General features: G+C 39.3%; 2 protein-coding genes across 7 annotated transcripts in view; one reads left to right on the forward strand and one right to left on the reverse strand.

The window, feature by feature from the left end:
• Nucleotides 1–7,683, forward strand: part of FANCC (FA complementation group C) — a 60,487-nt gene extending 52,804 nt beyond the window's left edge. The window contains exons 12-14 of the mRNA XM_058044212.1: nucleotides 2,510–2,685; nucleotides 5,526–5,722; nucleotides 7,540–7,683. Of these exons, the coding sequence (XP_057900195.1) occupies nucleotides 2,510–2,685; nucleotides 5,526–5,722; nucleotides 7,540–7,683 (517 nt within the window). The remainder of the gene's footprint in view (nucleotides 1–2,509; nucleotides 2,686–5,525; nucleotides 5,723–7,539) is intronic.
• A 12,058-nt stretch (nucleotides 7,684–19,741) lies between these two features.
• Nucleotides 19,742–22,364, reverse strand: part of AOPEP (aminopeptidase O (putative)) — a 177,549-nt gene continuing 174,926 nt past the window's right edge. For all 6 annotated transcript variants that reach the window (XM_058044022.1, XM_058044019.1, XM_058044023.1 and 3 more), the window contains one exon: nucleotides 19,742–20,544. The gene's annotated coding sequence lies outside the window, so the exon portion shown is untranslated. The remainder of the gene's footprint in view (nucleotides 20,545–22,364) is intronic.

The following is a 22,364-nucleotide window of genomic DNA, read 5'->3' on the forward strand; positions in this document are numbered from 1 at the left end:
ACATCCAGTCTTTTTTAAACATCTCCAGGGACAGTGACTCCATCACCTCCCTGGACAGCCCATTCCAATGTCTGATTACTCTTTCTCTGAAGAACTTCTTCCTAATGTCCAATGTAAACCTTCCCTGGTGCAGCTTGAGACTGTCATCTTGTCCTGTCACTGGTGCTTGTGAGAAGAGACCGACCCCCACCTGACTGTACCCTCCTTTCTGGTCATTGTGGAGAGCAGTAAGGTCTCCCCTGTGCCTCCTCCAGACTAAACAGCCCCAGCTCCCTCAGCTGCTCCTCAGAGGGTTTGATTCACACTTCACCAGCTTGCTTTCCCTTCTCTGGACTTGCTCCAGCATGTTACTGTCCCTCCTAAATTCAGGGAAGAACTGGGCACAGCACCCAGGGTGTGGCCTCACCAGTGCCCAGTACAGGGGGACATTCACTGCCTTGGTCCTGTTGCTGATACAGGCCAGGATCCATGGGCTTTCTTGGCCACCTGGGCTCACTGCTGGCTAGTATTCAGCCTGCCTTTAATCAGTACCCCCAGGTCCCTTTCTGCCTGGCTGCTGTCTAGCCACTCTGTCCCAGATTTCCCCGTGGAAATCTGGAACAAAGATTTCCCCCTGGTACTGGAACAAAGATACTTGCAAGCGTGCTTGGTTTCAGTTAACTCACAGGGGCCTATTTTTTTGTTGCTGAGTGGCAGAAAAAAGCTTTTTGTTGCTCCCTCTGAGGGCAGGCTGTCTGGTGGTAGCTTCTCACTTTCTGTGTGAGCTGCAGTTCAGTGCTTGCCTGTTCCTCCCTGAAGTGTGTCAAACCTTTCTGTCCTTGGACTGCGACCCATAGCTGACCCTGATTTTTTTAAAGAAACACGTAACTTGAGCTTAGAACAAATAAATAAAACAAATACCATCAATCATAATGCATTACAGTAGTATAACCATGTGTGTTCTCCTTTTGTGTCCCAGCCCTTTCTTGCTTTATATATAGTCTTTTCCCCCCTTTATTTTGAACAGTACACTAGTTTGAACAGTATTGTACTTGCCAGAACACACTCCTACTTCCTTTAGAACTCCTACAACAATTATGTTTTCTACCAAACCCCTCCCAGTTAGAAAGAAAATGGTCTAACATGTTATAAATACTAATATCCATGAAGAAACCGTATTCAGTTTTCTTTTATTGCTTTATTCCTGATTCTGTATTTTTTTGACTTAATAAGATTTACAGAGGAGAAAAAAATTCTGTTACACAGTATATCCTGTTGATTCTCAGTGCTCTCTTCTTATATAGGTTGGTTTTCAGGGGGGTTATTTTATATCAAGTGTGAGTCTTATAGGAAAATGCTTTCTGTGTCCTTCTAATCAACAGATTGCTTCTGTGCTGAGATTTATTATTATATGTAGTACTCTCAGTGAGCAGTGAATGTTACATGACATTTTAAATTAGAAATCAGTTGATCAGTTGATGAACTTATGGACATTTTGTGGGGGAAAATCCCAAAAATAGTGAGGGGACACTTTTGTCAATGACAGTGGAGCATAGGTGCCCCTACAGAGCAGGCAGAAACAGCAGTAGGGATGGAAGTGCAGGGTACATGACTCCAAAACAGGCTCCATAATGGTAGAAAGTGTTCAAGATAAGGGTAACATCAATTCCTGGGATTTCTAAGGTCTTCTTGTAGTTTCCTTGCAAAGGTGGCACAGCAGCTTTTGGAGTCCCCAGGAATAAAACATAAGAAAACCATCTAATTATTTCAAGTTTTTCCAAATTTATTAGAAATAATTTTTCCTAGTTCTTAATCTAGCTGTCCTTCTGTGTGTCCTTCCATGCTTAGTTTAACTTTTTGCTTTGAGACACTTGCCATTAGTTTGCTTCTCTTTTCTTTAGTCTTCTCTGACTTAATATGAATGCACATGAGAAAATACGGATATCAATGGTGGTCCTTTCCTACAGCAATAATCCTTTTGTAAACACCTTCAAAATTTTCATTTAAGAAAAGATGAATTTTAAAAGTCGGGAGATATACTTGAAAATATACTTTAAAACTTTCTATTCAGTCCATCTAAATGTAAATCCTCGTTAATGACCAAAAAAGATGCACTTCATGAATTACCAAAAAGCGGAAAATAACCCTGGAAAGCAGCAGAGAGAAAGTGAAAGGCAGCAGTATGTTAAGAGTATAATATGATTTTAAAGTTTTTGAAATCCTGCAGCTGAAGTGTATCTTTTCATACATAATATTTTGTCACAGTTTATTAGAAGCTGCTGTTAAGGGTGGTCTGTTGTACTGTCAAAGTAATCTGTAGTAACACTGGGTGTGTCTCATTTGATTGTGATTTCAGATAATAGACTAAATAAGTAGTACATGGGTGTATGATTAGCAGGTAAGGTATTCTCTGTTGAAGAGTGGTTTAAATATTTTTTAATTAACTGTCAGCATCCTTTCTAGTTAATTTAAGGCAATTAAAAATGTTAAATAATGAGAGGTACCTAATTTTATCTGTGTTGTTTTCCAGTTCTCTTACTGACCTCTTTGAAATCTGGTTTTTGGTTGCTTGTTTTGGAGAATGGCTGGATATTGCAGCAGAACAATTACTGAAGGCTGCTGTAGAACCAGATCCTGTGCTGTGGCTGCTGGCATTTTACTACTGTCCTAAGAATGAAAATCAACAAAGGACTCAAACAATGGTGGGTAATGTAGTGATAGTAAGTGGGAATATGCAGTTAATAGTCTGATTATATCTTATTGCTGTAAAACAAATAGTGCGCATCAGAAAAATGAAAGATACTGACTTTACAAAGTCTCTGGGAACTGTGTCACAGTGGACAACTTGAAAGTTGGGTTTTTTCTTATTTTTCACATTTAGAAAAGCTTTTTCCTCCTTTTTAAGTATGTGGTATAGATTAGCACCCTCTTGGCTTTCTTTTGGATAACCAGGCTGTTTTTAGTCCTAAATAAAAGTACCCTAGTGATGGTATTTTTAAAATCAGTGTGACAGAATTCAGCATGCCTGTGTTATGGCATCTTCTGAGAAGGAAGCAAGAGAAATTACAGCAGTTGAAACCGTGAAGATACTTAATCAAACACAGTCTTGAATCCTAGCCTTCCCCAGCTACTCTGATTTCTCTGCAGTTTTTGGCATGTGATACAGTAACAAATACATGATAATACCATATGCTGGGCTGGTAACAGAAGGAGCAGTGCTCTAACCTTACACACTGTACTGCACGAAGAGTGCTGTGCATCTGTGTATGCAAGCAGATACTTGAAAGCTTTAATTTAAACTTATTATGCAAATCTGAACTAGCCCAAGAAATTGGATCTACAAAGGCCCAATTCAAAAGGCTGCAACTTGTCTAGTTTACCTTAATTTAAAATGGATTCTGGTGGATTTAAAAATGCAGCTCAGTACACCACAGTAGTAAAAATCATGCTTTAAATTTACATCTAATGCTCCACGTACAACAGTGAATTATCCAATATTTTATTTCCTTCCCCTCCTGCTTTTCAGATGGCACTACAAATGGAAGATCACATCCCAATCACCTACAATTGTTTTTTTCACTTACACTTCTCATAGTCTAGGAGCAAGGGATGGGATGGTTTGCCTGGGAAGGCAAGGGAAGGGTTGACTGAGTGGAGTTATGTAAGAGCTAGGGTGAAGTAAAGAAATCAGGGTTGTTTTTAGAACGTAGTTTTGGGAAAGTAGGCAATATATGAGCAATAAACATGAATGATTTAAGCTATTGCACTCTAGCTGCAGATCAATGCATTGTTCTAACTCCACAGAAGGGAATCACTTTGTTCCATATATGAAATCATCTCCCTGTGTGTCCCCCATTCCATTTTGTTATTCAGTCATAACATAAGACAAACTTTAGAAACAAAAAAGCTTTTCTGCTGACTGCCCACGCAGTGACTCATCTTTTCCCAGAGGTCTGACATTTCGGTTCATTATCATTCTTCTCTTAGGTATTTGAACTGAAACTTCTCTTTTTATTTTTTTTCTTTTTCTTTTTTTTTTTTTTTTCTTGGACAGGTCAGGCTTCTTCAGGAGGATTCCCAACTTTATGCAAAACTTCTGCCTTTAGTTAGGTGTTTGGGTTTTTTTTTTAAATTTGTCCTTTGGCAGATTAAGCTCTCAGCTTTTTCAAATGAAGTGGTTTCCACCTCAAACCCAGCACCTTTCACTAGTTAAGGATTAGCATGCCGTGGGAACTTCTGGTAGATGTCAATCTGGTGTACTTTTCATTCAGCATTATTTTTGTGTGGAAAGGTTTGCACTTATGACTTAGAATTTTGTCTTCCTGCTCTGTACTTTAGGTAACACCTTTATATTAGCCAGAGTGTAATACAAAGTGCTTAAATTATTTAAATAAGAAAAAGGCTGGTTTTGCTGTTCACTAAGGTTCACTCATATGTACAGGACTAGAAATTTTGTTTCTCAATATTTGTTCCTTTGTTGCACTCCTTTCATATCTTTAGGGCCTGAAACACTGAGGAAGCAAAACTTGGAGTTTGGCCCTAAGAATGAGATTTCTAGGGTACATGAGCTCTTGGAGCAGGACCAGCTACTCTCCATCTGCAGTCTCTGGCTCATATGATGCACAGAGGAATAAAGAGTCATGAGGAATTCCAGTTACCTTTCTGTAGATCCTGGTATCATTTGTGCCTCACATGTAGTTGTGGACTTAATGCAAGAGCTTTTAGCAGCTTTTTGAGGCTATATTATGTGAAATTGTTGAAAGGGTAGGTCAATGTTGGACAAATGTCTGAAAAAAATTGTCCCAGTGAATATCCTTGAGAAACAGGTGTTCTTTTCCTTTAGGTCTGCAGTGGTGTATTTTTCTATTGTTGCAGCTGATACTCATTTGCATTCTATCTACAAGTTTTTTTTCAGTTAATTTTTAATTCAGTGAACAGAATTATTGTTATTCTTTTTCAGTAGTTGCTCATAGTCCTTTTTCTAGAGGTGCCAAACTCTTCTGTTTCCTACCCCCAGTAAAAGTTAGGTTTTATTGTCTAGCTCACAACATAAAAACATAAATTGTGAACAACACAGGAAGAAGTTAAATTGCACATTCTTACCAGAACATTTTATCAGCTGAGGTCAGACTGCATGGGGATTTAATTGATTTACAGCAGCTATACTGAAATGAGCCCTTGAGGAGCCTTTGTTCTTTTTCCCACAATGTGAAAATCAGACCATGTTCTTCTGAGGGATTTTCTCCATTTCCTTATATTATTAAAAAAGGTAAAATCCTGGCTTGATGCCCTGTCTGCTTCATTTGTAAGACCAAAGAAAAAAAATGTCCATTTCTTCCACCTTTGTGTGTGTGAATCAGTATAAAAGAAATGTGTTGCAGCCCTTCCTTTCCTGCTTTCCTGCTGTTTAAATTCAAACTTTTTTTATGTTTGAATTGTTTCTCCGAAGATTCGGTTTTCTTTTAGTGAATAAATCCAAAGTAAAATACCATAGATTTCACCTTTTCTCTGATCCTGCACCGTTTGAAATTATTTCCTACAGATAGAAGCCCAAGCAGTCTACAACCATCTAATGACACTGTTCAGCTGCAGGGACCTTTCTCTCAAAGACCTGGAGGCTGCTGTGCACAGGGTAACAGGTGTAGAGCAGTGTTGTAACCAGCAACTCTCAACACATCTTCTGACCAACTTCTTGCTGTTTTCCTCTGGTGGACATAAGATTGCCCAGGAATGTATTCACCATGTAAGTGTTTCTTCCCTTTTTTTCAGGTTAACTTCAATACATACTTATTTTACTATTTTTTATTTAAGTTTCTACCTCTTAATAAAGAAAACACAGAGAATTAAAGGAGACTGTGGCTATAACAGCCATATCTAACTTGCTACATATCCATTTCAGCTAAAATTCAGTTAAATATTTTCCATTCACTTCTTGATCTCACTGACAGGGTTACTGATGTCACTGTACAGATGCAGAAACAGCTGAAGTAATGGTTTGCAGTTAAGAGATACCTACAGTTCATTTACAATGGTATAGATAGCATGTGCAAACATTTTGATTTTCCCCAAAAAAATCACTCCCTAAATTATCCAGCTACTGCAGACATGATGGAACTCTCTCTTGCTGTTTTCCATTGGGTGGGACAGCTGGTTACTAGGTCTTGGCATTGATGTGGCAGAAGCCTGGTTGGCAAAGCCAGTGAAGAAAACAGTGTGGTAATTGAGAGGGAAGGAGAAAATTAAGAGCTATGACAGTGTCTTTTAAGGTGTAAAAAGAGATGAAGAGGAGTAAAAGGCTGGAAGCTTGTCACAGTATCTTTCTGTTGGTGATGACAGCCTTCAGATATATTTGTGCAAACTACAAAATGTACTTGTGTTAATTAGATAAGCAGTGCAATCTCAGTGTAGGATTAGAAACCCATTCCTTACTATCAAACCATAATCTTGTAAGAAGTGCATGCCCCCTATGCAAGCAGGTCCAGGGCCAGTGTGTAGTTTTAATACTTCCAAAAGTTTTTCAATTCAGCAGCTGTGTGGTCTTATGGATAGACCTGTATAGGGTATATGGCATGCGTAAGGCCATTCTGATACAGCTGGCTGACTAAAGAGACATAACATTTTTCTCTTTAAGAAGGGCTAAGGTATTCCTCACATCCTAGGCTGCAAGTTCACAAATGATCAATTTTTTTCTCAGCATAAGAATATAATGATAAAGTTTGTGGGGTTGTATATATTTTTACAGACTGCTGTTTCTAGTTTCTCTTCATGAAGAAAGTGCAGCTGTTGAGCTGTGATGCTGTAATGTACTAGCCTGCTACTTTAAATCCCTCCAGGAGGACCAAGGACAGTCTTCTGCTTACTTATACATAGCAATATAACTAACTTTCAAAACTGAATATTTCCCAGTGCAGAGGGGTCATGAACTGTTGTAGGCCAGTTTGTTTATCAGTCTGATTAATTTTGACTGTATCTGTATAATCACTAATGTGTAGCTAGGCTCTCCATGTGATTTGAAAGGGACTAAAGACAATATATGAAAGGAAGAATGGTGTGGAACTGATTTGGGATGCATGGTTGTGGTTCTTTTCAGCACAGCAAACTTCAGGTTTAACACAGATAATGAGGAGTCAAGTCCCTTCTGATCTGCAAAAATTGCAACTTAGAGTCTTTTCCTGTTTTTTGTCATCTTTTGGGGGAAGTATTTATTTTTACTTTTGAGAGCTTTACAGAATTGAATTGCCTCCCCAAGTACATGCAGAACCTTCATGTGCTTTTAGTTCTTTTCCATGGCAATGACTTACAGATGGTGATACTGTCCATTTGTGTTTCCTTTAAAAACTTTCTGGCCCCTTGATTTGTTTCACTTAAATTTGAGACAACAACAGAAATCTCAAAGTTGCTTGGCTCCACTGGGATATATGGAAAGAGATACCTTGGGCAGAAACTGTTTCTCACATATTCAGTGGTGAGGAAAAAATCTGGTTTCTTGCAAGTATTTGGAAGGATTCTTAGTATTTAGCAACATAATTGCCAAATTTAACTTTTTGTGTTTTCTTTCAGATTACTGAGATAACTGATACAAGCAAAGAAGTTTATAACCTTCTTATCCGTACTGCTTACAGATTTAACCATAGTGGAGAAAAAAACCAAAGAACTTTGAAACTGATGAATGAACTTCTTCAAAAATTTACATGGAAAGTTTAGAATTTCAATATGATCTATTTATCAAACCAACAAGTCAGGTCTTTATCCCGGTGTCAAACTTCCATTAGCATCTAGTGCTGCAGATTACCAGTGGCAGAAAGATACCTATATAAGCTATAGCTGCTAATTTATATTCCCTTATCTATACTGAAAAATAATCTGTTGTTTGGAATTACTAATCTTTTGAAACATTGTAGTAAATATTAAAGATGCATGAAAATTTTGTTCTGAATACCTTCTGTAACAAGAGACCTACATCATTTAAAGTAGTTTGCTCATCTCCTTGTTGTTTATCTGGCTGAGGATCAGTTTTTCTCCCAAATTACTCATGTGGGTTTTTTAAAGTAAGTAATATCCTATTGCTTGATTGGTAAGTTGTTACTGAAGTGTTTTGTTCTGTGCTTCTGCTTTGCTGAAACTAACGATGATCTCAAGTGATTCATAGCATTCTCAGGAAATCAGTGAGTGATATTTCCTGAACTCTTTCCTTCTTTTTGAAAATGTTTCCAATATGAAACTCTTCTCAGATTTGCTAAATGTGGGTTTTTTTCAATACTGCAGCTTTCACAGCACAGTATTCTCCTCTAAGTACTAGACCAATAGCTGGTCTTTGTCAAAAGATACTGTAGGCATAAAATTGCTTGCAGTACAGCCCACTTAACAGTGTGCCATCACTGATGCTATTATTTATTCACTTAAGAAATATGGGGCTTTTATTCAGACAAAAGAGGGCAAGCAAAGCAGAGACACAGGGACATCTTCCAGTTCAAAAGGACAGATTTCCTATAAAGGTTGCAACTCATTGCCTTCATTTTTGTGTCCAGCAGTAATTTGCTTACTTCTTTGTTTAGGTTTTTTGAGTCCTGCAAGGAGCATAGGTAGGTAGCAATGGCTTACGTTTTTTATTCTTAGGAAGGTATTTATCCCTAGAAGTTTTGTGAACCTGTCTCTAGCTTAACTAGAAAAATTACCATGGAGAATAGTAGTGACAGAGCATCCTAGCTTTCCTCCATAATTTGTTCCCCTGTATTACTTTTCTGTAATGCCAATGCCTGTGCTATGCTACTCAAAGATGCTACTTTTTCTAGTAGCAGAAGAATTCTAGTCTTGCATATAAAATCCAAGCATGTATCTTGAATTAATAAAGCTTCTTGAATGTAGCATTTGTTTTGAGCAAGGGGAAAGAAAAACAGTGTACTTAATGTCCTTTGGCTGTAAGAAGTGGAAAGATATTTTCTGTTATGCTGTTAACTGATTTCTTACAATTTTGTTCCCAGTGAGTCATATTACGGAAGTTACATGCCCTCTCAGTCAGTTTGCTAGTGGAAAAATAGCAAATTCATAATGTAGGTCTGCAAAGAAAGGACTTTTTTTCTCTTTTTTGATTAAAAAATATTTTTAAATGAAAATTCAGAAAGAAATAAGTAGCAATTTTTCTGTTGTTAAATAGCCACATGTATCTAAAAAAGTAAAATCAAGTAACCCAGTTTTCTGTTCCCTGAATACCGTAACTAAAAAGCATGGGATTAAACCAAATTGCTTTTTGGTCACAAACTTGGAGGTATTCTTCTAGTGAAAACAGATGTGGAATGCTCTATTTAGAATGATAAATAATCTAAAATTTTAACTAAAAGGAAGAAAGATTTTTTTTTTGTTTGTGTGGTTTTTTGGGGGTTTTTTTGTTTTTTTTTTTGGTTTAATGTCTAATCTGGTTGTTGGATGTGAGGCTCTTTAGATGTGTTTTATCCATATTGTGCCTATATGTAATTTTAACTATGTAGAAGAAAGATAAGCAAAGAACTGCAATATCTAATTCTTGCAGATTAATTAGTTGAATGTCATGGGTATAATATTTAGATGCATATGGAAGTTTTTGGACAGGTATTTTTAAGTATCTTTTCTTTGTTTTTATTTATCCATTGACAAAATGCATGAAAATTCTTCTAACTTCAATTAACAAAATCATTATGCCGATAAATAAGGATAAATAGAATTAAGGAGGAAGGAAGTGTACAATGAAGGCAGTAAAAGCCCAGAATTAGTAGTGAATTGATACATTCTTGTTTTCTTGTGTTTGGCTTCCTAAGAAAAACTGAATGATTTAAATGCTAAGGAGGGTTTGCTAGTTTCAGGAGGCTCTAAGTAAGAAACCTAATTGGTACTCTGTGTAACTTAGAAAAGATACATCTGTACTGGCATTCTTTTAGCTCTTTTTAGCGTAGTGGTTGTAAGTTGTTGGTGTTTCTTTTTGCTTACTCTTTCACTATGTTTGAATTATGATCTAACTTTGATATAAGCTGTGATTTTGTGGGATGTTGAAGCTACTTTTGTTAGTTTGCCAGTGGAAGGCTACAGAGCAGTTTGGTAGATCTGAGTAATGGAAGATTTCTCATATGGTGGCTTCTGCATTATCCATCCAATGTGCATCTTTTCCTCTGTAATTGCTGCTTTCTGGAAGTGTTCTTTGGGGCCTTCAAGGCTGTACTTCTTTGCTGAACCAGCCAACAAGTCCTGAAATCAGCCTTCAAGAAGATTGTTCCCTTGCGTTCTGTCTGCAGCACACACCCTGGTTGTGTTCAGTGCATAGAGAACTTTTCAAAACTGTTCTGCTTCAAGGTGTTTTTTGAATAAGAATACAGACAGTAAATTTTACTTCTTTGTTGATTATGCTCCTTTCCAGTCAAAGACTGCTAAGTTAGAGCTTTTTGGATTCTGCAAGCTTTGCAGCATGGTGCTGGTTGGTTTCTGTGGATTTTCTTCAGGCAGAAAAAAAGGTCATTTCTGTGGCTTTTATTTAATCAAGATCTCAGTACAGTGCCTATACAAAGCAGAATGTATTTTATTTTGTCATGTGTTGTCAGATACTGCAATTTAGCTGACCAACAGTAACATTTATTGTGTTACTGCTAGCATCTGTGATTAAGTTTCTGTACTCAGCATTGTAAGTGTCAAGAGATGTTAATAGACACAGTGAGTTAATATTTGTTTCAGTGAGCTGAAAACTGTGATATATGTTTGGCTCAGCAGGGATACAATTAAAAAAAATTCTGAAGCATTAGCATTATAGAAGTATAGGATAAAATATCTAGCACAAATTACTTGCAGTTGCTAAACAAAATACTGTTAAATCAGATTTGCACCGTTTCATTGGTGTGTTATCTAATGTCGGAATAAAGTACCTAATGTTCTGTGTGAATGAGTAATGTCATACTCATTAAAACACAGTTTTCTACTAGACCCCAATTTGAAAAGTCAAAACCTGGAATGTTACGGGAGGAGTCCTCCATGAGCACACAGAGCATGCGTTTGAATTTTTTATGCTTTCCTGATAGTCTGCAATGGGTTTCTTAAGCATCCAGCGTGTTTTGTTGGGCAACACCAGTAGTGAAACCACTGTAGCTGAATGCTCTGGTGCTGGAAGCATCCCTCTGGCACTTCATTCATTGCAGTGCTCAGATGGGGGCTGCTTAAATCCACTTCTCTGGCAAGTTTTCCTTACTTGTGATAGAATTTTTTCTAAAATGCTTGCCTGGATTTAAAAAATATGTTCATGGTAGACATTCCATTTGCTGCCCTAGTAGAGAGAAGCCTATTCTGGGAATTTGCTGTTAGGTGGTCTGTTTGCTAGTGAATGCCATGGAGGCGTTTCCCTTGCTTGCACTGGCCATCTTCCTTTAACCAGCTGTCTGGCTGCTGGGAAGGAATAAACCTCACAAGATCCTTCTGATGGCTTGAGTGTGCTCCCTGTTGTCTGAGCTGCCAGCAGCCAGCTAGGGATAAGCATTGGACTGCTGGCAGCCACTGAAACAAAAATTTGAAATGTCAGCTGGCTCTAGCTGAGTTGTAGTGATCTAGTCCACAGGCAAGGGTGGTGCTTTAGTTTGCATTCTATATTCTTGCATGTGTGTGAAGGGAGGGAGTGACAAAAAAGATAAAGCCCAGCATGTTTGAAACTCAGCTGTAGAAATCTAGCTGTGATTTTTATATTCAATACTGACAGAATTAGGAAGCAACAGTTCCATACATGACATTCCATTAACCTGCATGTCAACAAATAGCAGAAAAAAATCCAGCAGTGGTGTCTTTAATAGGTCTGTATATTTAACTAACTGTTATTAACTTTAACTATATTCACTATATATTTAACTATATAACTCTTACTGCTTTAAAAGCCTCTTTCATAACTCTTCTCTACTATGTCAGATAATGGACTCAGATAATAAAAAAGTAGACTCTCAGAAACAATGACCCTCTCTTCTCTATCCTTTTCAATAAAAATATTTTTTAGTCCCATGAACTTTTGCAGACACATAAATGTCATCCTGAAGAGATTGTGCTTTTACATATTCTTGATTAACATTGTGAATTGCACTGTTGAGATGTCTCGTGTATGTGCCAGTTAGCCTGCATGTACAGTTCACTCCTTAAGATTTTATTTCTTAGCTTGTGAGTTTATTTTGAGGCTTCCAAAACAGGTGCATGCAATGTCATTTGCCTACTACTGTTAAAAGTTTACTCATTATTTCGCATATGAGAAAGCAGCTTCTGTTTGTTTTGACTAATGATGCCATAACTTCTACTATGTATAGGTTTTCTGAAAACAGAATTTCAGCTTTTTTATTTCCAACTAACTTGTAATGGTAGCTGATGATACAAATTTCCTATCTGAACCATTGTTCCCTGTAGAGACTACCAGTAACTGTTTAAGTGCTTTTAATCTCTTTTAAGGACTGTGCTGCCCTTCCATACCAGCTTCAGATGTCTGCAAAAAGAGAGAGAAAAGCCAGTATCAGATTCCATGGAAGAGGAGAGAAGTATTGAAATATGACACAGGATTAATTTATAAGATGGAAATCAGTGATACATTTTTATGAACTCTGGCACTTTTTAAGTTTCTAGTAGGGAGGACCAATAGCAGCATCTTTTCTGGAAACATAAGAAAAGTACCAGTGTTTTTTCCACAGACCTGTAAATTTCCCCAAGTTCACTGCAAACCCCACTGTTATGTTTCAGCTTTCTTTTTCTGTGTGTTTGCTTCTTTGCTGAGGTGCAGATGGCCAGTGCTGAGCAATTTGCTGCACAGCACGCTTTTCAGACCAGACCCAGTTGCTGTAGCTGCTTTCTGTGACTGCCTTGTCCTAGGCCGGTGGATACTGAGCAAATGTCAAGCCCAAACCTTGGAATTGAGCAATAACATCTGTTTAGGAAAGATAATTTCATTGGGATTTAAAGTCTTCAGATGACAGCTGTTGACTGTTTTTCATTGTGGCTCTTCTAATCTTGACTTCATGAGTTCTTCTGCTCGTTGTACTGGCAGAGCAAGCTCCCACACGTGCCTATTCTTTAGGCAGAAGCATTGCCTTTTTTTTCTTCTTTCTGGCCAGGATCCAAGATGAATATACAAATGGTAGATCCAGTCTCTTTATTTTTCTTTTCTTATTTATATTCTTAAAATGTAATACCCTAAACCCAAGTAAACATCATAGAACAAAGTTTAAGAACTTGTATATAAAATCAAGTATGGGCTGAATATCTGCTGAGATCCTTCACTCACAGAGTTGTGTCTAACCACCAGCAATCTGTAGGTCAGTTGTTCCCTGCCCTGATTTCTTCAGATTTGGTAAACTTGTTGTAGAGGAATGAAAGAGCAGAATTTGGTATCCATGCTGTCCCCCCCTGCTTCAGAAATCATGCATTTGAACAGCCCAGTTGGTGCCCCACTTAAATGGTTAACAGGGCCTTGGGACAGTTCCTCAAAATGCATTTTAGAGTCTGGCAATCCACATGCACTTAAAGAAAGGATAAGAAGAACTGCCTTGTGTCATCCTGCTGTGGTGCCATTTTCATAGTTTTCCTATCAATTTGGTTTTCTTTTGTGAATCTGAAAGACAGTTTAGCTCATAATTTTTCACACATTCAGGGAGTAAGCAGGAAGAAGAACCATTCAGAAGGTTCTTCATTGGGTCCTTACCACCTCTAAAGCTTGAACAAAAAGCACAGTCTTTAATAGCTGTATTTCAAAACCAAGTGGGGAACAATTTTTGGTTTTTGCATGTTATAAACCTGTGGTTTTGATGCTGAATGCCCTTGATGCAAAAAAACAGTGCCACACCAGCTTTTAGCATTGACCTTCATTCTGTGAATGTAGAACTTTTCTCAGCATCACATCTGTCCTTCAGCTGATGCTGGCATTACTTCATACTGGTAACAGTGAATCAACTAGCTTAAGAAATAAATAAGACTGGTCTTTCTGTTTACTTAGTCTGGAAGCTTTCTAGTTTCCATTCCTTCCTTCCAGCTATCAAGTGAATTTACATTCCTGTGATTTAATTGAAAAAAGGAGAGGCAAGTGCTGCTGGGGAGAAGATGGGTGCAGAAACTGTAAAATGTCAAGAGGTGTGCTTACCTCTTCTTGTATAAAACTGACAGTCTTTCATTTATCTGACTCTTCATCTGTGTAAAGAAGTGTGCTGGTTTAGGCTTTGGTAGAGTTAATTTCCTTTTCAAAGGCTCAGATGTGGGTCTGAGTTTTAGATTTTTGTTAAACACAGAATTGATAATAAAAGAGCTGTTTTTGCCATTGCTGAGCAGGGCTTTCACAGAACCAAGGCCTTTTCTGATTTTCACAGAGCCATGCTGGGGAGGAAGTTTAAATTAAAATAGGTGAGTTTCAGGCACACCAAGGAACAGATGCAGCCTGAAGTAGGATGGTTGCTGAGATAATGTAATTTTTAGTTCTGTTGTACTTGCAAGAGTTGACTGTAAGGAGGTACAACTGGAGAGCAAATAACTTTTACTACCAAATATAAAAATAAGTGTGGGACAAAGTTACTTTGAAGAAACAACTTGAGGTTAAAAAATTTTTTTAAAACATATGCTTTTTCTGTGTGGTAGATGATGAGCACTGTCATCCTTTCAGGATAGAGATGAAGTGAATCACATTATGGTGCTAAGCACCAGCTTCTCAAACCAGCCTGTTTAGATCCAGTCATGATGACTGGGGATGATGCCAGTGGCAAAGCAGCCAACACTGGCCCATGAATAAAATGCCTCAGATGGAGCTTCAGCAGAGGGCTCCAGTGCTGAGACAGCAGTCCCAATGAGCCCAGAGAAAAGCCTGGATGTGCTCAGAAATAGGCAGTTTGCAGAGATGACCGAAGTGAGCTACGTTAGCTAAAGGGTGCAGCAACGTCCAGCTGCTGCCCAGGGGCATGTGAGCAAAACCAGGGTTTCACAGGTTGTACTGTGGGCACTACCACTGTGCTAATAATTTCCGTCAAAGCAAATTTTTACAGAACTGCAATTTCTGCATGCTTTCAGGTAACAGAACAAATGCCTGTTGTTCTTCTGGAAAACAGGTATATTTTAGTATTATAAAATATTGATTTTGTGCAGAGAATATGCACTTAGCTTAAATCACAGCAAACGGACAAATGCAGTTAGTCTCCCAAGGACTGTGCAAATGTCTCAATTTCTTTAAGCACTGCCATATTTCACTGACGTAAAATGTCAGCTTGGCAGCAGGTAAGATTTTAAAATAAATTTTCCAGTATACTGTGTCCACAGAAACAAAGGAACATAGCCATCAGTGTATATGTTCACTTCATATTTTGTTTATGTGCCTAAACTCATACACTTGTGAAATTCTAGGTGAGTCAGCTCCTCTGTTTGGTTGCTTCCTTGTCCTTTCTTGCAATTTTTTTCCTTCTGACTAGTCTGGGCATCAGCAATTGAGGTCAGAAAGAGAAATGGACTTAGGTGTCTGTTGAAATCTTTGACTGTTACAGAAGACATCAGACATGAGTCATGAATACTGGGAACTGTAGCACAAAGGTAGATATTTTGTAGCTTTAAAAACTCACAAGATACATTATTAAAAAAACCACAAGATGTATTAACATTTTTTTTTAGATATTAAGAATTGGTGTTGTGGAATAGGGTTTTCAGTGAATTAGAGGATGGTTTTGGCTCGGTGTGTGGGTGTATTTCAAATGTTGCTCTTATCTGAGTACATTATTATGTGAATGTTTTTTCAAAGTAAAATACCATTAAGTTACTGGTAAAAATTTGAATGGCCTTAGATATTTCATGTACTGCTAGTCACTCTTAAATCACGTGTAGTGAAAGTGAGACCTGCTGCAGCACTCATGTGTGTGAGCTGGCACTTGCCTGCAGTACGGGGACCTGGAAGGTGTGGATTTTCCAGACATTTACAGTCCAGTTTCTGCATGGAAAGAATCAACCCCAAACTAATAGAGCCTTTGGAACATAATGGCTCGTGGTAACTCAGCTGCTTGCTGATTCTTACAGAAGCACCATGGTTTCCTCCCATGTACCTCTGTATGCAAAGGAGCCTACAAACACCTGACATTTTCTGTAGTACAAATACCAGTTCTCAAGACTTTCAACAGCTGTGGAGATGAACTGACTGGCTGCAGTGCTCTGCATGATACATTTTAATGCTCCATATAACTTTTTTATTTGTTTTGGTAGCATCCTTTTTCATTGTGCTTTTTACATGTCAGAAATCCTTGGGCTCTTTATGCCAACTTGTTTCATCAAGCTGCCCACTTGCTGCATTTCCAGTCAGACCTTTGTTTCCAGACCATTTTCCTTTGCTATTTTGTGTGAGGCATGGGCAATAGGGTACAGCTAATTCCCTTCTAAAGGAGACGTCACAGAGACAGCAGCAGCAGCTGCAAACACCTCCCAGCAAAGCTGCAGACAGAAAACAGCTGTCAGCAAAATGGTTTTGCTCTGTACTTGCAACAGAAAGTGTATGGCAAGGAATGAATGCATTCCCACTCTGAGAAGCTGAGGGACTCGCAGGGCCACCCCCTTGTTATGGTCTGCCTTTACTCTGAAAAAGCAACACAGTAAGCAGCGTGATGGTGATCCTTGCCTAACTATATGGACACAGTTTCAATTTTTCATCTGAGATTCATTTTCAGAGCTGAAAGGTACATCCAGAAAAGAAACACTGAGATCCTAACTAGATGCTGGACTGATGAAGTAAGTGGGAGATAGCCAGCACTGGGCTTTCAATGCTCTTCAGAATAATATTACCACTGTGTTTGGAAAGGACTGAATTGGGGATGGGAGGAGGGAAAAAACTCCTACAAAATGCTGTATTTTATGCAGAGTAGGCAGCCTGTGAAACAAGTAAATGAAACCTAAGGGCAAAGGCATACTTATATAGGTGCCTGTGTTGTCATAGCCACATACAATCATACAATACACTAAAATGGAAGTGACCCACAAGGACCACTGAGTCCATCTCCTAGATTAAAGTATTGTTTGAAAAGACATTGCTTCCTGTAATGATTTAGTTAGAGGAAGCTTAGAAATAAATTTCTTTGTTGTTTGCTTCTATTTGCTACAATTAGATTCTGCAACTTCCTTCTGTTGGGAACTCTATAAGAACACCCACCTGAAAGAAAACCATAACGTTGGTGGTTTGCTGGGGTTTTTTTCCCTTAGAATTTCATCTTAGGCTTTTGATAGTAGGGTCTATCTAATCTATCATTAAAAACTTACATGTGCAGGACCTACTGCTCCAGCTGGATCCCTACAAACCTATGGGGCCTGATAGGATTAATCCAAGTATCCTTCCAGAGCTGGCTGATGTAATCATAAAATGTCTCTTTTGAGTGATCTTAGGAATCCAGAAGTCCTAGATGACTATAAGCTGGCAAACCATTGTCCCGATTTTCAGGAAGGGCAAGGAGGACCCAGGAAACAACGGGCCTGTCAGTCTCACTCCAGTGCCTGGTAAAGTTATGGAGAAGCTTATTCTGGGGCTACTGAAAAACACCTGAAAGACAACGCAGTTATCAGTCACAGCCAGCACAGCTCATGAGAGGGAAGTCCTGCTTATCAACCTGGTTTCCTTTCATGACTGGGTAACCCACCCAGCTGACCAAGGGAAGCCAGTGAAGTTTTTGATGCTGTCTCTCACAGGATCCTTCTGGACCTACTGTGCAGCCTCAGCTGGATAAACACATCAGGGCGTGGGTGAACAGCTGGGTCACGGGTCAGGCACAAGGGTGACAGTGAATGGGGTGACATCAGACTGGGGACCTGTCACTACTGGGGTTCCACAGGGCCCCATCCTCAACCCTCTGCTCTTCAACATCTTCATAAATGACCTGGACACGGAACTGGAAGGGATACTGAGCACGTTTGCAGACGATACAGAAATGGGAGGAGCTGTTGACTCCTCCAGGGCAGGGAGAGGCCCTGCAGAGACATCTCCACAAACTGGGGGTCTGGGCAATCACCAGCCATATCAAGCTCAGCAGAGGAAAGTGCTGGATTCTGCATCTGGGATGGGGCAGCCCTGGATGTATGGACAGACTGGGAATGAGGTGCTGTAAGCAGGGCCATGGAAAGGGAGCTGGGGGTCCTGGCAAGTTGAACATGGGTCAGCAGTGCCCTGGCAGCCAGGAGGGCCAGCCCTGTCCTGGGGTGCATCAGGCACAGCATCACAGCTGGGCAAGGGAGGGGATTGTCCTGCCCTGCTCTGAGCTGGGGCAGCCTCACCTCCAATGCTGGGGGCTGGTTTGCTGTACAAGGAGCAGCTGAGGGCACTTGGTCTGCTCAGCCCAGAGGAGACTGAGGACAGACCTCACTGCAGGTACAAGTTCCTCATGAGGGGAAGGGGAGGGGCAGGCACTGATCTGTCCTCTGTGGTGACCAGTGACAGGACCTGAGGGAACGGCCTGAAGGTGTCTCAGGGGAGGTTTCAGTTGGATATTAGAAAAAGGTTCTTCCCCCAGAGGGTGTTTGGGCACTGGAACAGGATCCTCAGGGAGGAGGTCACAGCCTGACAGAGTTCATGAAGCGTTTGGACAATGCTCTCAGGCACACAGTGTGTCTCTTGGGGCTGGGGCTGTGCAGGGCAAGGAGCTGAATTCAATAATTTTTGTGGGTCCCTTCCAACTCATCGTATTCTGTGATTCTGTAAATAATTATATGGTTCCATTCCAATGCTTATTGCATGATTCAGAAGGATTTTAAACTAAGGGCAATGCTTATATCATGTTAGTGACCCTACTAAACAATACATACGTGAGTCTCCTATGCTCTCTGATGAGTTATGGTGACCATAACTGTTCAATGCCACCTTCAGCTTTCTTCTTAATCTGGAGCCTCACTCTATATCACAATGCTTCGAGTAGCAACAAAGCACTGATGAAGGGCCAGGACTGGCACCTCTTTGTCATCTTTTAGGTATTTTGGTGTTTGCGTTTTATCTTCTGTTGCTTTTCTCAGTTTCTACCACACATGATGGGTCACGAAGTTGTAGTGCGGGGAAATGTTCAAGTTAAAGCTGCTGAAGCCGACTGTAGGAGCTGTAGCAAACAAAACTACTGCTGTGCTCAATATTAAAATAAAAAAGGCAAGTAGATTGTTTTGAAAGAAGAAATATTCGCTGCTATTTTAAAAATGTGTAATATCTTATTTGCCCTGTAGCTTTAACAGTACTGGCTACGAAGAGGCCTACAATGTACTTAATTTCTGCATATTTTGTGCAAGAGTCTTATCCAGCTCTGCATTTTTTCCTTACACAATGAAAAAGGCAAAAAGCAAGCTGGTTTCTTTTGCTGGCCTTCGCAGAAAAACCTGTGAAATGAAGTGTAACTCTGTTATGAATAGGATACTGTAATAACTACGTCTGTGAGAGTCACTACATTAGAAGTCATTGTGGTGTCTCAGTGCCTTCCTGGACAATTTCCTAACTCTTGCTGCATTTGAAAGAACTTGCTGAGTGTCCCTTAATTCAGGTTTTGACACTATGCCTGCCAAGGGGGGGGTCAGAAAATGTGGTGACGTGAAAAGGAACTGTACTCTTTGTACTGAAGACAATGTTGAGGCAGGCTTTCACTTTACATTCTAAGAACTTTTAAAAAGTACCTCATTTATTTTTTCTCATTAACATCCCTTAAGTAATGAATTCCAGGTTCTTTTCTCCTGTTGCAAAAGAAGGAATGAAGTCATTCTTCTTCCCATGTTTTTAAAATAATGTTGAACCACAGTGCAATGGAAGGACTATATATACTTGAAAAAAAATTGATAATTTTATTATTATCAAAGAGGATTTGATATAAAACAATAGAGTACAAGGGAAATAAGTTCACAGATTTTTGTGGTTTAAATTCTTACTCTCTGAAAGGAACAATGAAGATGTCTTCTAAAAATGTAGAGATTCACTGATCAGGAAAGGATACACTTGAGATATCATTGCAAAATAAGTATCACAAAGGCATGAAAGACATTTTCAGAAAATGGGAGGTCTGACACTTCTAGTAAAATTTCACCTAAACATGACAGAGAGAGCATGATGATCTTTGTTTTTTCTTCAGTCCCATCCCATCACTAGGATGATGGCAGGTAACTTTCCACAGTTTATTTCTGCCTCTATCTAATCTTACAAGCCCCACCCCAGCCCCTGCCGATTTCAAACTGAGGCTTTATAAATATGACATAGAAGTTACAAACAAAGTTTTAAGTACACAATACAACTCCATCCATTTTCAGAATGCCCAAATTAATAAAGATGTTCAAATCAAGAATCTTTGGCATCTGCAAACCAGAATGATTGTATTACCAAAGCACAAGGATAAATCCAGAAATTCCTGTATCAAAGAATTACCTAGAGTCAGAGAAGCTCGTGTGTGTGTAGTTTGTCTTGCGTTCTCAGTTACAGTGGACCTCTAGAAATACAGAAAGGTAAATATTTCTGTCAGCTGATTGTTTTAGCAGTCACATAATCCTTCCTTTGATGTCCTGGGTCAATGAAATCCTAGTACCATCGGAGTTTAGCAGAAGATCTATTAAAAGAGTTGTCTGTGATCTTTCCTGCAATGGAAACAGCGTTTAAAGTTATTACTCTGTCATAATGAAGGAATATCTCTGCATTCTTGATTGCCCCAGCTTTCCAAATTGAGTTATATTTTAGGTCACCAGTAGAGTCTAACTGTAGCTAGAGAGTTAACAATGATCTCTTTAGCTTCCTAAAGCTATCACAACAAGAGAAGACAGGGAGGGATCCATGGTGGAAGCACTAATCTTTTGGTTATTACCAGGTTTCTCTGAAAATAATGTTGGAGGCAAGTTACCAGAGCAATACTGTGTGATGTGCTACATATTCACATACCTTCTCATCTTTAGCCAACAGTCCTCTTAAACAGTACTGAGGTAGCTTTTCCACCTTAGGCCATTTAGTGTCTAACATCAGGACATAAGGTGTACTGATTCATTTTTGAGAGAAAACAGCAACAACATTTCTCAAAGGCTCTTAGGAAAGGTACATCTTGTTTTTTGCTCTAGGGCTCGACTCCTGTTCCTGCTGAACTGAGCCAGTGTGTAAAATCAGAACTGATATCAGCTCAGTAGGCACCGGAGGACGGGTCCATCAACAGCCTGGAACAACAGCAGCAGCTGTAAGTTGTTTCCGACTGGAGCTGCCACCATTTCCTGCAAACGACACACAGTGCTAAGCTACAGCTTAGCTCAGAGAGGATCATTACAGTATCCATTAAAGAGAAAACAAAATCTTTATTGACAATTTCAGGTTAAAAGTTACAAATGTTATTTACTCTGACCTTTAGGAAAGCATGGTAACCAAATTACTGTAGGCAATGCCTTACATCTGCAATCAGACTGAGAACTTAAGGAGCACTGTTTATTCTCAACTAAAACTAAAAGTCTTTGGTCCTTCCCAGGTTGCCTCTGCCTCTTATTCTCCATACACTGATCCTCGGACACATGCCTTCATCACAAATCTGCCCGTTCAGCAGCAAGGGATCTCAACCAGCAAATGCTCTCTGCCCTGCAGAGAGTCTCCTCTCCCTTCTCTTCAGGTGCAGAACTTAGCCACTGTGAACAAAGAGGAAAACAATCACTGTTCACCAATCAGCTAAGCTCTGCACCTCACCAGAGAGATCTTGGTCTCAGCAGAGATAGTTTTCGGAGGAGGTTCTTCCATGATGCTCTGCTGCTTTCCTCTGTTTTTGGTGGGTTTGGGGGTTTGCTTCTCTCTCCCTCTCTCTATTTTTTTTTTTTTTTTGTGTGTGTGTATGTGTGTCTTTTGTTTATTTTTTTGATAGATGGAGAGGATTCCACGCTGTGCACCCATCAGACTGTTAATGGTGAGTTTCATGCTAGCAGCTGTGGTCATGGCTGCGTGGTAATCCCTGGCAATGTGATTTTAATCTTAAATCACAAATCATCATGCCAGGAACCCAAACAGCCATAACATTAAAAGAAAGCTGTGTAGTTACACAGAGTATTGTACTCAGTATCTTTAGGTTTTATGTTATAGCTAACCATGCACTTCCACTCTGTAAAGTCAAAGGGGTAATTCTAGACTATTGCTAACACCTGCACACCATGTAATTTTCCTGTGCTAGATACTTACCATCAGAAACTTGTAGAAATTTTGATTTTATTGTTTCTGGCCTTCAGACACTTGAAGACACCTACCAGATTAAGATTAAGAACTGTTGAACGTAACTCAAATTCCTATGAGTCCTTGATAATTGGGAGTACACTAAAGAGTCTCTTTAGCTCTGTTTTAAAAGGTGTCTCTCCTACCCCACCACTGATATCCTGCCACTCTACAGTCTGATCCACCTTTCCCATAAAGTTTTCTTGGCAGGCACAATTCTTGTCTATAC

The sequence above is a fragment of the Melospiza georgiana genome, chromosome Z (genome assembly GCF_028018845.1).
Source record: "Melospiza georgiana isolate bMelGeo1 chromosome Z, bMelGeo1.pri, whole genome shotgun sequence".
NCBI classification, from domain to species: Eukaryota; Metazoa; Chordata; class Aves; order Passeriformes; family Passerellidae; genus Melospiza; species Melospiza georgiana.